The sequence below is a fragment of the Stomoxys calcitrans genome, chromosome 1 (assembly GCF_963082655.1).
Source record: "Stomoxys calcitrans chromosome 1, idStoCalc2.1, whole genome shotgun sequence".
In the NCBI taxonomy this organism is placed as follows: Eukaryota; Metazoa; Arthropoda; class Insecta; order Diptera; family Muscidae; genus Stomoxys; species Stomoxys calcitrans.
Genome location: NC_081552.1, coordinates 219,933,661 through 219,948,919, shown reverse-complemented (window position 1 = coordinate 219,948,919; position 15,259 = coordinate 219,933,661). Strand labels below are relative to the sequence as shown.

The 15,259-nt window shown below is 41.0% G+C and overlaps 1 protein-coding gene across 1 annotated transcript; it reads right to left on the bottom strand.

Annotated features, from left to right (window-relative positions):
- Positions 1-227: 227 nt before the first annotated feature.
- On the bottom strand, positions 228-14,943 carry LOC106087342 (nuclear RNA export factor 2). The gene is made up of 13 exons (XM_013252355.2): positions 14,760-14,943; positions 10,540-10,775; positions 10,022-10,477; positions 9,823-9,960; positions 9,612-9,761; positions 9,440-9,541; positions 3,083-3,389; positions 2,685-3,022; positions 2,472-2,610; positions 2,164-2,411; positions 978-1,100; positions 706-911; positions 228-410 (listed from the first exon to the last, which is right to left on the bottom strand). Exons 1-13 carry the CDS (start codon positions 14,779-14,781, stop codon positions 314-316), a joined length of 2,562 nt encoding a protein of 853 aa, XP_013107809.2. The 5' UTR covers positions 14,782-14,943; the 3' UTR covers positions 228-313.
- Positions 14,944-15,259: the final 316 nt, after the last annotated feature.

The following is a 15,259-nucleotide window of genomic DNA, read 5'->3' as shown; positions in this document are numbered from 1 at the left end:
CACATAGTAAATTAGTTTGCACCGTTGATTACCTAAGGTAAATACCTGACAAGTATCGCCGGCACTAGAAGGGGAACCACCACAGAAATGTTATCTGATGTTCTCCCGGGTGTTCAACGTCAAAGGAAGATATGCTAACCGCTGAGCTACGGTAGCCCCATATCGACTATAAAAAAAGCCTCGACTAATTTTTTCGATTAAATACGCAATACCCACAAATCAGACAATTTTAATACAAAATTTTCCAAACTTTTATTCCATGAAATAAACCACCAACTCAAATGGAAAAACTGAATTCTCAGACCATATATTATCACCTTAATGCCGCATCGGGGATCTCCTTCTTTTCACACAGTTGTATAAATATTTCCAAAGCTTTGGCAAAATCCCAATTGGCTTCCTCTAGGCATCTAAGCAAATAAATATTTGAAAATTAATACAGTTTCCGTTCATTGAATTATTGGGTTGCCCAAAAAGTAATTGCGGATTTTTCATATAGTCGGCGTTGACAAATTTTTTCACAGCTTGTGACTCTGTAATTGCATTCTTTCTTCTGTCAGTTATCAGCTGTTACTTTTAGCTGCTTTAGAAAAAAAGTGTAAAAAAAGTATATTTGATTAAAGTTCATTCTAAGTTTTATTAAAAATGCATTTACTTTCTTTTAAAAAATCCGCAATTACTTTTTGGGCAACCCAATATAATTACCTGGTGCACCATATTGACTTAAGTAAAGTTGTTTCCTGAAACATAACCAACAGGGCCTCCTTGTCGGCAATAGTTAAATCATCTTTCTTTGCTCCTTCCATGTTTTTGAAATATTTAAAGGCAATTTTTGTTTGAGTTGACGTTGGATTGTAGATGCAGTACTGGTCATTAACTATTCGATAAAGAGTGGCACATTTCAAGGAACCCTAAAGTGTCAAAAATGAAAGAGTTGACATCAAAGTGTATGGTTATTTAAACCAAATTTCAACTACCATTTTTCGTTTAATTGGTTTCAGTATAAATGTCCTTGTAAATGCCATTAAAATATCCGTCTCCACAATGCTAAGCGCCTGATCTAAATAAACGCCATTGACTGTAATCACTACCATGTTATCCTTAAAATAACAAAAAAAAATATATAAATATATTGTTAAAATGTTAAAGGATTACTAAAGATTATAATTTGAAAGCAATTTTCCACACTGAATGGGAAATCAAATTACATCCCATTGATAGGGGCCTACTATTTATAACCGTATCTGAACTGTGTGCCCCAGAATCACATTATTTGCAGACAAGTTATACAATTCTGAAATAATTGTTGAAATAGCTGTGAGCACAACACAGACTCGATTTTAAAGGTTCGGTCGATGTGGTGTTCATCGCGGTCACGAGAAGTTTAGCTGCGAGCTACCGGGCGTGTCCACAGGTTGCGTATAGTGGAATGCTTCATACGGAGTGGCTGCAAAGGTAGTCGCGGACAATCAGCGGCATCGGGCGGAGAGTTTCAGTGAGATATGACAAGTCGGGTTATTGACATCTTTAAATAACCAAAGGCCACCCTGTTCCCGCGACATTCGGTCTTTTGGGCCGGAACGAACTTGCTCGCCTGCAGGAGCTTGACGAGGATCGCCACTTACACATGAAAAGTGTAAGTGGAAATGAAAACAATCACTTAACATTATTACTGATGTTCACACCAGGATTCAAACCAGACTTTTATTTCCATAAAGCTGGTACTATGTTCGATTTTCGCGAATTTTTTCGTGATTTCACTCTTCAGATAACAGATTTTGAAGCAAAAGAAACTAGCTGATTTCATTGAGTAGGACATTTCCCCATAACTTGTGACACAATTATTATGTTATTATGTACATAGTGCCTGCTAATAGATAGGAACGGTGGGCCTCAGTTAAGCAGGCGGTAACCACATTAGGTGAACAATTTATGCAAGCTAGATTGGGTTATACCGGTAGTCTCCATCGGAATCACTCAAAATTTTTGCATATCTGTTAGTTCCGTTTTCTTTTATTCGTATTCAATAGTAGATCTACCTTGTACATCTTCTGCGCAATTCAAAATGCATTGTTGTTTTACACCTCAGAGTATGCTCATATTTTTTCTTTTTATTTCTTTTTACTCCAAAGATTCGTAAAAGAACCCATAAGACATATTTACCTGAAACATTGTGCAATCGGTGCATAAACTTAACATATCATATGTTATGGGGGGAAGATCCATGATGACTCGCATAATTTCCTTTGAACCCACATAGGTAAAAAAACGAGTTTCAGAAGGCTCTTTCATGGTTTTGAGATTGCGCGAACGTTGGGAATATTTAGAAATTCGTTTCATAATTTGCGGTGTCATCTTATCCAAATTAAAACTGCAATTTATGGATAAAATCGATTTGTCACTGTACAATTCTGTAAAAAAAAAAAATATATATATAAAGCAAAAAATAAAGCAAATTAAATAAAACAAACCTTTTAAACCATATCGATCGTTTTCAAAAGCTTTACAATAACGCGTTATAAATTCTTCCACAAAATCATAACCAGCCACATCACATAGGAAATTCTTAGGGGAAGATAAATTATCCTTAGCTGTTATAGCAATACCATCCTAGGAATATACGAACGAAGTTGTAAGTCTGTTGCATTAATGCGTTTAAATGTGTTTTTTAGTTAATATCTTACCAACTTTGTTAAATCTGTAAAAATGTTCTTCACCGCCTTTATGTATTCCCCAGAAAAAGCAAAATCGTTGCACAAAGGGTTGCCATCTAACCTTAACGAAGTAATTCCCAAAACGGCCAGCTCTTTTACATCATCCAAGGAATGTATCCAATTGTTACCCAAATCGAGGGCCTTTAGATTACCCATTAATGCCAAGATTTTGGGAAAATTGGCGCTCAAAATCTTATTATGGGTAAGGCGTATTTCAATGCAAGTTGAAAGAAATTTACGAGAAGCTTGCATTAAAACACGTGATAAAATTTTTGGAGAGCTTAGATTGATTATGATATTCTCCAAGCCTAAAAGAAATGTAAAAAAAAAAACAATCTCCAATGAAAAAATAAATACTTTAAACATACCCTCGGTTGCTTGAAAGTTATTTAAATTTAGCATACGATCCATGGCACTGAAACGTCGATTAAGAGCCTTTTCAATGCACTCCATAGGCTCAACCTGGCCCTTCTTGAAGGGACTTATATCCATGAGCAAGTAATAGATCAACGTTGTATCCATAACTAGTTGAGGAGAAAAATCTGTTGTCGACTGAGTGGGAGGTGGAGGAGCGACAAAACGGGGAACCTTAATTTCGAGATTGCAATTCTCCACCAAGTATTTTATTTGATCAAAGCATTGACGCACCATAAATTGATGCTCTCCATTGGCATACTAAAAAACAGAGAAAAACAAGTAAAAACGTGCTAAGTTCGGCCGGGCCGAAACTTATATACCCTCCACCATAAATCGCATTAGTCATATGACTAATTCTTTATTATTCCTTCTTTATTAATCCTCAATATTTTTTATCTAGTACATGTATTATTTGCCGTTTTTTATAGTCCCCTATTTTGGAGTGCCTCAATTGATTCCATAAACATTTGAAATTTTTAAACTAGTTCGTTCAGGTTTCTGATGTAAAAGAATGGTAGTGTAAAAAAGTCTTCGCGACATTATAAAGTGCGTTTTTTATATATATTGAAATTTATAATATATTTCTGTTTTTTTTACACAAAAGTGTGGTAAGATTAAAAAAAAGAATAATTTGTAGCAAAGTACCTAAGTTTTTCGTTGAATATTATTTAAATATATAGAAAACAAGTAAAAAGGCATTAAGTTCAGCTGGGCCGAACTTTGGATACCCACCACCTCGGGTATATATATATAAACCACCTTTCGTAAGAATCCGGCGAAAAATGCATCATTTATGCCCCCATAGCAGCTTTATCGAAATATGGTCCGATTTGGACCAACTTCGACGTGTATAGTGGGTGGTCTAATAAGTACAAGTCATTGTTCAATTTTGCAGAATAAAATATCCAAATATAGACCGATCTGAACCATATACGACACGGATGTCGAAAAGCCTAACATAAGTCACTGTGTCAAATTTCACCGAAATCGGATTATAAATGTGCCTTTAATGGGGCCAAGACTTTAAATCGAGAGATCGGTCTATATGGCTGTTATATCCAAATCTGAACCGATCTAGGCGAAATTGAAGAAGAATGTCGAAGGCGCAAACACAACTCACTGTTCCAAATTTCGGCGAAATCGGACAATAAATGCGCCTTTTGTAGCCCCAAAATCTTAAATCGAGATATCGGTCAATATGGCAGCTATATCCAAATCTGAACCGATCTGGGCCAAAATGCAGAAAGTGGTCGAAGAGCCTAGCACAACTCACTGTCCCAAATGTAGGCGTAATCGGTCAATGAATGCGCCTTTTATGAACCCAAAACCTTATATCGAGAGATCGGTCTATATGGCAGCTATATCCAAATCTGGACCGACCTAAGTCAAATTAAAGAATAATTTTGAAGCGCCTAACACAACTCACTGTCCCATATTTCGGCGAAATCGGACAATAAATGCGCCTTTTATAGGCCCAAAATCTTAAATCGAGATATCGGTCTATATGGCAACCGATATGTCCAAATCTGGACCGATCTGTGCCATAATGCAGAAAGATGTCTAGGTGCCTCACTTAAGTCACTGTCCCAAATTGCGACGACATCGGACAACAAATGAGACTTTTATTGCCCCAAAACCTTACATCGGGAGATCGGTCTATATGGCAGCTATATCCAAATCTGAACCGATCTAGGCCAAATACAAGAAAGATATCGAAGGGCCTAACACAACTCACTGTCCCAAATTTTGACAAAAACGCCTAATAAATGCGCCTTTTATAGGCTCAAAATATATATATTATATGGCAGCTATATCCAAATCTGAACCGATCTAAGCCAAATTAAATATGGGTGTCGAGTGGCCCAACCGAACTTCACTTTTCCACTATTTTCGAACTTAATCTGCTTATGGACAAAAAACGAATCTGTGCAAAGTTTCAGCTCAATATCACAAAATTGTAAAGACTGTAGCGGGATTTTAACAGACAGACGGACGGACATGGCTAGATCGTCTTAGATTTTTACGCTGATCAAGAATAGATAACTTTATAGGGACGAAAACGGATATTTCGATGTTTTACAAACGGAATGACAAAATGAATATACCCCTATCCTTCGATGGCGGGTATAATAAGCATGGACCATTACTTTTCGAAATGAAGCCCTTAACCGAAACTCAAAAAGATGTGTCGGTACAAGATGGGCTTAGGGGAGTTCATCTTTCAACAAGGCAACGACCCAAGCACATGAGTAAGGCCGCTAAAAAATATTTTGAAGAAAATGACGTTGAAAAATTAGAATGGCCTGCTCAAAGCCCTGATCTAAACCCCATAGAGCATCTTTGGGCTATCCTAGATGACAAAATTTCTATGAAATCCAGATCAAATCTTCAAACATTTTGGGAAAAAATGCAAAATGAATGGAGGGCAATTCCAACAAATACTTTAAAGAACCTGGCTTTAAGTATGCCGAAAAGACTTAGAGAAGTCATAAATAACAAAGGAGGAGCAACTTTGTACTAAATTTTAAAGTTATTTAATTTTTATAATATTTATTAGAGAAGTTTTACCTTATTTTGTAACTTGAAATTCGGTCGAATACCCCAAGTGCGGCCCAATTTCCCGGCGCAGGCAGTGGCACTCGCAGACGAGCGTGATGGGATTGATTTGAATTGGACCCCACTAACCACAGAATCAGCGAGCTGAATCTGGAAATAAACATTGTAGTCAACGAACATAAGCAGAATTTGTGACTCCCGAGCCTCGTAGGAGAATTTCCATTCGCCGAGCATCAACATGGATTTCGAAAACTGCATAGCACAACAACAGCTTCGCATGCAATCGCCGCACACATTTGCCGTGGCTTCAATCAGCTCAGGCCATGTGATAGAAAGGTGCTCGTGGCATTGAACCTATCGAAGGCATTCGACACGGTCAGCCATGCCAAACTATTTGAGGACATCGCCAACACGTCCCTCCAGCCAGGCCTGAAACGCTGGACCGCGAATTATCTGTGTGGTCCCCAGTCATTTGTGGAATTTAGGGATAAGAAGTCAAAGCACCGTATAATGAAACAGGGAGTTCCCCAAGGTGGGGTGATATCTCCGGCACTGTTTAACCTCTACCTATCGTCCATTCCACACCCTTCAGACGGCATAGAGATCGTATCATATGCGGACGATTGTACGATCATGGCATCAGGGCCCCCACCCATTGTTGACATCTGCGATAGGTTGAACGTCTACCTCATCGAATTTGCCTTATATTGCGCTGCAAGAAATCTGAAGATATCTGCCACCAAATCTTCAGCCACATTGTTCACTACAAATACGCGTGAGGTGAATACTGAGCTGTGATGGTCGATGGAGAAATGATTCCGACCATCTAGTGTCCCAAAAAACTTGCCGTCACATTTGACAGCTCTTACACATTCTCCCCCCATGCCACAGCAATTTGCGAGTAAGTCAAAAGCAGAAACAAGGTTCACAAGTCACTTGCTGGCAGCACTTGGGGTGCAGACAAAGCAATTGGCCGGTCTGTGGGCTCGCCAGTGGGGTCTCAGCTTTGGAACACGCAGTGAAATAATGTTCAGATTTGTCAGAATGCCGCCCTCCGAAATTGCGACTGGGCTGTCTCCTCAGTTCACATGTGGACCACCTCCATCAGGAGACAAAGATCCTACCAGTGCGAAGACATAACTATATGCTGTCTAAGCAATACCTTTTGGGCTGTTACAGCAGAGACCATCCAAATCATCATCTTGTGGATAGATATACACCGCCCCGCAGCCTTAAGGTAGATCTACATGATCTAGAGCGTCAGGTTCAGCGCTACAAGAGAGAACCTCTAGATCAAGCGGCATATCAAGCAGGTCTAGACAACATTCATGCACACACGGTAGCAGATGCGGTAAATGGCTACCGGGTGAATGTATTCTTGGGAGAACGACCGCCTGCCACTGCACCTGAAGAAATTTAACTCCGACGGCAAATCAGAGTAATTCTGGCTCAATTACGTTCCGGCAGATGCAGCTGCCTCAACTCCTACAGAGCAAGGAGTGATGCCGATGTGCAACATGTATGTCCCGATTGTAACCAGGAACCGCACGTTACACATCGCCTGTTTAACTGCCCAGACAAACCCACTCGACTCAGACCCAGATCCCTGTGGACGCACCCCATCTTAGTCGCAGAGTTCCTGAAACTTGACACTCAACAGAATCAAGCGGACGAAAGATTGAGCACAACAAACCGCTACAATAACTTGAAATTCCTTATGTGCCAAATAGTTTGTATTGGGTTGCCCAAAAAGTAATTGCGGATTTTTCATATAGTCGGCGTTGACAAATTCTTTCACAGCTTGTGACTCTGTAATTGCATTCTTTCTTCTGTCAGTTATCAGCCGTTACTTTTAGCTTGCTTTAGAAAAAATTGTAAAAAAAGTATATTTGATTAAAGTTCATTCTAAGTTTTATTAAAAATGCATTTACTTTCTTTTAAAAAATCCGCAATTACTTTTTGGGCAACCCAATATTATAAATAGAAACTATAAAGTAAGAATTCAATGTTCAGTTCATTATTAGATAAAATATTAACCGCCGTAGCGCAGAGGTTAGCATGTCCGCCTATGACGCTAAACGCCTGGGTTCGAATCCGGGCGGGACCGATTAGAAAAATTTTTCAGCGGTGGATTTCCCATTCTAATGCTGGCAACATTTGTGAGGTACTATGCCTTGCTAATCTTCTCTCCAAAGAGGTGTCGTACTACGGCACGCCGTTCGGTCGCGGCTATAAAAAGGAGGCCCCTTATCATTGAGCTTAAAACTTGAATCGGACTGCACTCATTGATATGTGAGAAGTTTGCCCCTGTTTCTTAGTGGAATGTTCATGGGCAAAATTTGCATTTGCATTAACCGAATTAAGAATAAAACTATAATTTATAAACACTTGAAAACAACAAATAAAGGGTGATTTTTTTGAGGTTAGGATTTTCATGCATTAGTATTTGACAGATCACGTGGGATTTCAGACATGGTGTCAAAGAGAAAGATGCTCAGTATGCTTTGACATTGCATCATGAATAGACTTACTAACGAGCAACGCTTGCAAATCATTGAATTTTATTACCAAAATCAGTGTTCGGTTCGAAATGTGTTCATTCACCGTAACGTTGCGTCCAACAGCATCTTTGAAAAAATACGGTCCAATGATTCCACCAGCGTACAAACCACACCAAACAGTGCATTTTTCGGGATGCATGGGCAGTTCTTGAACGGCTTCTGGTTGCTCTTCACTCCAAATGCGGCAATTTTGCTTATTTACGTAGCCATTCAACCAGAAATGAGCCTCATCGCTGAACAAAATTTGTCAAAATTTGAACACATTTCGAACCGAACACTGATTTTGGTAATAAAATTCAATGATTTGCAAGCGTTGCTCGTTAGTAAGTCTATTCATGATGAAATGTCAAAGCATACTGAGCATCTTTCTCTTTGACACCATGTCTGAAATCCCACGTGATCTGTCAAATACTAATGCATGAAAATCCTAACCTCAAAAAAATCACCCTTTATATGTTTCAATCAAAAAATTTAAAACCGCACTTTTTTTGTCCGACAGTGTATATCAAGTTATTAATCGATATGGTCCATCATGCCTGCGCCCTCCAGAGTCTCAGAAAGTCAAATTGGAAGATTAGTTTATATGGCAGCTATAACAGGTTATGAACCGATTTGAACCATACTTGGCACAGTTGTTTGAAGTCATGTGCAAATTTTCAGCCAAATTTGATAAGAATTGGGCACTCTAGAATGGCAGGAAATTTAGTCGGGAGATCGGTTTATATGGAAGCTATATCAGGTTATGAGCTTATCTAGACCATACTTGTCACAATTAATGGTCAGTCATACCAAAACAAATTACAGCCAAATCAGATAAGAATTTTGCCCTCCAGAAGCTCAAGAAGTCAAAATGGGACATCGGCTCATATGGCAGCTTTATCAAAACATGGACCAATTTGGCCCATTTACAAACCCAACCGACCTACACTTATAAGAAGTATTTGTGCAAAATTTCCAGCGCCCAGCTTTATTCCTTCGAAAGTTTGCGTGCTTTTGACAGACAGACGGAAGGACGAACATGGCTAGAACGACTTAGAATGTCTTGACGATCAAGAATATACTTAATGGGGTCTTCGAACGAATATTTGGAGGTGTTACAAATGGTATGACGAAATTAGTACATCCCCATCCCATGGTGGGGGGGGGGATATAATTTCCAATAAAGTCAGGTTAAATGGCTTAAAAATATACCTTGTAATAGCAAGGATAGATATCACTGCATGTCGTGGTCACAGTTAAAAAGAAATAATCCATTATTTCTTCCTTGGTATATGTTTCCTCTGGATCGGGTATCTTGAAAATATGACCAAACAAAACAATAATTAAAAAAATATTCAGTTACTTTTACTTATGTAACACACACCATAAATGCATGCCAATGATTGCTTTTCTCAAATTTATTTACATCAGCCTTATTCGACCATTCAATTTTATATCCTCTTGATTTGCCCTCCATGGCGCCACTTGTAGGTGGTCTATAATCTTTGGAAAGATTTTCCGTGGGTATGCCATCCTAAGAAAAAAAAAACACTACACATGTATGGAAAATATTTTATAAAATCAAGTAGACTTACAAGCATCTTGAAATTTTTCAAAATAGGCCTTAAGCATTCGGGATAATTGGCGGACTTTGTTACAGGATTTCCCAATAATTTCAATTCGTCTGCTTTAATATTTTCCAAATCACGATTTAACTGTATGTATGACTGGATCTATAGGTATCAACATGGAAATATGACAATAAAAATTTGAATTTAAAACCATTCAACTTACATTATTATCTCTCAGATCTAGTACTGAAAATTCAACTCCGCTGAACAATTTAAATGGAGACATGGCAGTTATACCATTGTCTCTCAATACTATGCCATTTATGGAACGAAAACGTTCATCGTTTCGATATATCAAATCGAATATGCGTCCCAGTACACTACGGTTGCCCAAATTCACAATGACATCGAATAATTCGCTGTTTTGATCGAAGCGGGTTAAGTTCAATATGCCCTCCTCTCCATCAATACTTTCCATGCGATCGTAGAGTTTGTTTAAAGCTTTGGTGATTTGATTAATGGGAGAAATTTGTCCATATTTAAATTCGGCCACATTAAATTGTACTTGTATTTGTATAGGTTCACCGTTCGAGGTAAAAATACGAAGATTTTGAGCAAAAAGTTTATCCAAAGCCGGCTGACATTGACGCACTAAAAATCGATCCTCCAAACGTCCACGCTGTAAATTTTTAAAAATTCACTTTTTAATGTGGTAGAGTTTTCTTATGGTTAATGACTTACTCTATATGCCACCGGATAGAACTCCTCCCCTTCAATAGCCTCATAGAGGGATTTGAGTATCTCATTTCTACCCTCTATGCCCAGACCCATGGTAGTATTATGCTGCACTACAATCTGATGCCAAACAAATCCTTGGCTCATTATCTTCGGATCATAAATCTTACACTTGGAATATGACAAGGCATTTCCATATGATATCTCTATGCTCATATGATTTGGAAAATGAAGCACTTCATCTGTAATTAGAAATTTATAAAAAAAATAAAATACTGAACACTAAAATGAAACAAAAAAAATTTAGATCTAAACGAGGATTTCGCAGAACCAATCCCTGGCATGGTAGACGACAACAGTACTTGTGCCATCTCCACACAATGCAAATTTTGCCCATGAACATTCCACTAAGGAACAGGGGCAAACTTCTCACATATCAATGAGTGCAGTCCGATTCAAGTTTTTAAGCTCAATGATAAGGGGCCTCCTTTTTTTTTGCCGAGTCCGAACGGCGAGCTGCAATGTGACACCTCTTTGGAGAGAAGTTTTACATTGCAAAGTACCTCACAAATGTCGCCAGCATTAGGAGGGGAAAACCACCGGTGAAAATTTTTCTGATGGTCTCGCCAGGATTCGAACCCAGGCGTTCAGCGTCATCGGCGGACATGCTAACCTCTGCGCTACGGTGGCCTCTGCGTCATCACCACACACGGCACATATACCTACGGTCTAATTTGGAAAAGACCCGGTGAAAGAAACTGCTGCTGCATGGACCCCATAGCACATACGCTGATTAAGTCGATTTTTGAAATTCGTTGTTGTTGTTGTAACAGTTTATTGTGTTCTACCTTTCGTCTGCTTGATTCTGTTGAGTGTCAAGACCCAGATACTCTGCGACTAAAATGGAGTGCATCCACAGGGATCTGGGTCTGAGTCGGGTGGGTCTGGCTGGACAGTTAAACAGGTGACGTGTATCGTGCGGTCCCTGGTTACAATCTGGACATACAACTTGCACGTCGGCATCAATCCTTGCTCTGTAGGAGTTGAGGCGGCTGCATCTGCCGGAACGTAATTGAGCCAGAACTACTCTGGTTTGCCGGGGAAGGTCAATTTCTTCAGGTGCAATGGAAGGCGTTCGTTCTCCAAGGACTACACTCACCTGGTAGCCATTTACCGCATATGCTACCGTGTCTGCATGAATGTTGCCTAGACCTGCTTGATATGCCGCTTGATCTAGAGGTTCTCTCTTGTAACGCTGAACCTCACGCTCTCGATCGGGTAGATCTACCCCTTAAGGCTTCGGGGCGGTGTATATCCATCCACAAGATGATGATTTGGATGGTATCTGCGATAACAGCCCAAAAGTAAACAGCATGTATTTATGTCTTCGCACTGGTAGGATCTCTGTCTCCTGATGGAGGTGGTCCACATGAGAACTGAGGAGACAGCCCGTCGCAGTTCGGAGGACGGCATTCTAACAGTTCTGAATATAATTCCACTGCGTTTCACAAAGCTGACGAGACCACCCTGGCGTTGCATAACTTACCACAGATCGGCCAGTTGCATTGTACTTGGCTAACAAGGTTTCTTTGTCTGCACCCCAAGTGCTGCCAGCAAGTGACCTGAGGACCTTCTTTTGACTTTATCGCAAATTGTTGTGGCATGTGGGGAGAATGTGTAAGAGCTGTAATATGTGACGCCAAGTATTTTGAGACACTTGTTGGTCGGAATAATTTCTCCATCGACCATCACAGTCAGCTCCGTATTCATCTCACGCGTATTTGTAGTGAAGATTTGGTGGCAGATATCTTCATATTTCTTGCAGCGAAATATGAGGCAAGTTCGTTGAGGTAGACGTTCAACCTATCGCAGATGTCAACAATGGGAGGTGGGAGGTCTGATGCCATTACCGTACAATCGTCCGCATATGATACGATCTCTATGCCGTCTAGAGGGGGTGGAATGGAGGATAGGTAGAGGTTAAACATTGCCGGACATATCACCCCACCTTGGGGAACTCACTGTTTCACTCTACGGTGCTTCGACTTCTTATCCCTAAATTCCACAAAAGACTGGCGACCACACAGACTCCCCCAAACTCGGGCTCTTTCCAGGCTTCAGTAGCGGGATCACTCTGCCCATTTTCCAGACATCGGGAACTATAAAAATGTTCCAAGACAGGTTGATGACAGTAGTAAGGTACTCAACTCCAGGTAAATCCAGACTCTTCAACATTAATGTAAAGATTCCGTCGGGGCCCAACGCCTTGGATGATTTGGCGCCACAGATGACATTCGTAACTTCGCCCACGGTAAATTGTGATGGCTGTTCATCGGCTCGGAGACCACGAATACGGCGAATGGCTCTCCTCCTTACCCTGTCTCTCTCGGGATGCACAATAAATTGACGGTTGAACAACCTGGCGCATCTCTTCGGATCAGTCACGGTTATTTCGCCAAAAGTGACTGAGGTCCTGTCATCACGTCTACCGGGGTTCGAGAGTGACTTAACAGTAGACCACAGTTTGCCTACACCGGTGCCTAAGTTACATTGCTCCAAGCGTTTCAGCCACAAATTCCGCTTATGTTCGTTGGCTACCCTGTTTATTTCCAGATTCAGCTAGTTAATTCTGGGGTTAGCGGGATCCATAGCACGAATCCCATCACGCTCATCTGCGAGTACCACTGCCTGCGCCGGAAAATTGGGCCGCACTTGAGGTATTCGAGCGGCTGCTGCGTTAATGATGTCTCGGATATTACTCTCAGCCTCAAGCCCATCAGAGGGGAGTGGCAGTTCCCGGAAGCGGGGATTGGTATACTCTCTGAAGCCAGTCCAATCGGCCTTCTTATTATTGATAACGTCTGGCGCTTAGAGGTAATGAAGTTGGGTCGGTCGATGGTGAGAATTATGGAGAGGTGGTCTGACTCCAAAGAGATGACGGCTTGTCAGGGTACGTCACTCAGGAGATCAGGGGATGCAATGGAGATGTCTGGCGAGCTGCTGCACCTCCTTGTAATCCTAGTGGGGGCATCCTCATTCACCTTGCAAAACGTGAAGCTTTCAATCTGATCTGCCAAAGCTATGCCACGCTGGTCGTTACCTATGGGAGAATGTCATGACGTGTGATGCGCATTAAAGTCCCCTAGAACCAGACGATTACGGCCAGATAGCAACCCACTTATGTCGGGGTTGTAAGCCTGGCCATTAATCGGGACACAGCTACCAACCGGCGGTATGTACACGTTGTATAGCCCTATCTCGACAGTACCAGACCTGACTGCTTTCACCATGCATTCCAAGTAGGGGTCACTAGCGCCATGTGCAGGCGGTATAGGTCTATATTGCACGAGGTGGATCAATCGCCCACCTCCATTCCATGAGCGATCCTTACGTAGCACATTGTAACCATGACAACTGTGCAAGCTGCAGGTGTTGGTCAGCTTTGTCTCCTGGATCGCTGCAACCAATATGCTCTTCCAACTCACGAAGTCCACGATCTCATCGATCTTGCTACGAAATCCGTTGCAGTTTAACTGCAAGAGCGATACACTTCCCGGCACTGGCCTGGCAATATTTGGACTGGGATGCTGCCGTTGCGTAAAATGCCGTACGGGAGAGTTCGGGGGGTTCACATAGTCCGACGACGTGGACGCAGAAAGCGACGACGACGACGCTTGTGACCCACTGCTGGCTATGTTCGCACAGCACCCGTAGTAAAGTGAGGCCAGAGCAATATCGGAAATGTACCCACTCCATGCACCGGTTACACCTCACCGACACCGACCGATGATGAAGGCGGTTCTGACAAACCGAACAGAACCAGGGTCCGGGGTTTTTTTCAATCGCAGCACGGACCAGAAGCGTGCGGAGAAGGCACTTCGGGATGTGCCTCTCCCATGTCGAAAAATACGAACTCGTACACTGAGGCGGCAGCCCTTGCCGATGAGGATTCCATCGGGTCAATCCCCTGCGTACATCCGGCTGACATGGGATTGCATAAAATAGTTAGAAGGGCTAAGCGCTGCAAAAATGGGTCATGCAGGTTTAAGTATTAACGGGAATATGCTGGCGGGGAAACTGCTGCCAAGTGAAACTCATTTTTGAAGACTATCCGAACAGTATAGTTCTGGTGAAACTATGCTCCGAAGGATGTAATTACAATTATGCGGCGTAAAATATTTCACCATTTCTCAAACCGACCCACCTTAATATCAGTATGTACTTACCAGGACACTTCAGCGAAGCCATATTCAATATATCGAATGAATTGCGAAGGACAACAAATAGGGCAGGCTATTGCTTGAAGAAGAATGCTTGAAAGATGAAAATCTCGGATATACAACGCGAAAATTAATAATTCCGCCGGCTTCAGATGTTTTGTTTATGTTTAAGTTGAAATTGTAGTGTTTGATATGTATCGAATTTAGCTGCACCGAATACCTTAACATTCACATCCAATTAGAATTGATTAGTTATGGGACCAACGCACATTGAGAATATACTTGTTGCTTCAAATACTGCAACAAAAACTTTCTACAAATTACACTGAACAGCAAAATTCACTCGTCAAGGTTAAGCCGATCGGCCTACATGCAATTTTTTGAATATTCGTCATTAAGCTTGTCAAACTTGTAATTGTTTGAGTTTTTCTCACTTTCTTGCGATGTGCGTTTGTTCATATTCAAATTCAAATTGAATTACAAATTTGAAGCGTATTTGGAAAAGA

Coding starts and splice junctions, on each gene's coding strand:
- LOC106087342 (XM_013252355.2), bottom strand. CDS start 14,781: ATGGCTTCGCTGAAGTGTCCTG. Junction 9,961..10,021: donor TAGATCTGAGAGATAATAAT/GTAAGTTGAATG, acceptor TGATACCTATAG/ATCCAGTCATACATACAGTT. Junction 2,611..2,684: donor TTACAGATTTAACAAAGTTG/GTAAGATATTAA, acceptor GTATATTCCTAG/GATGGTATTGCTATAACAGC.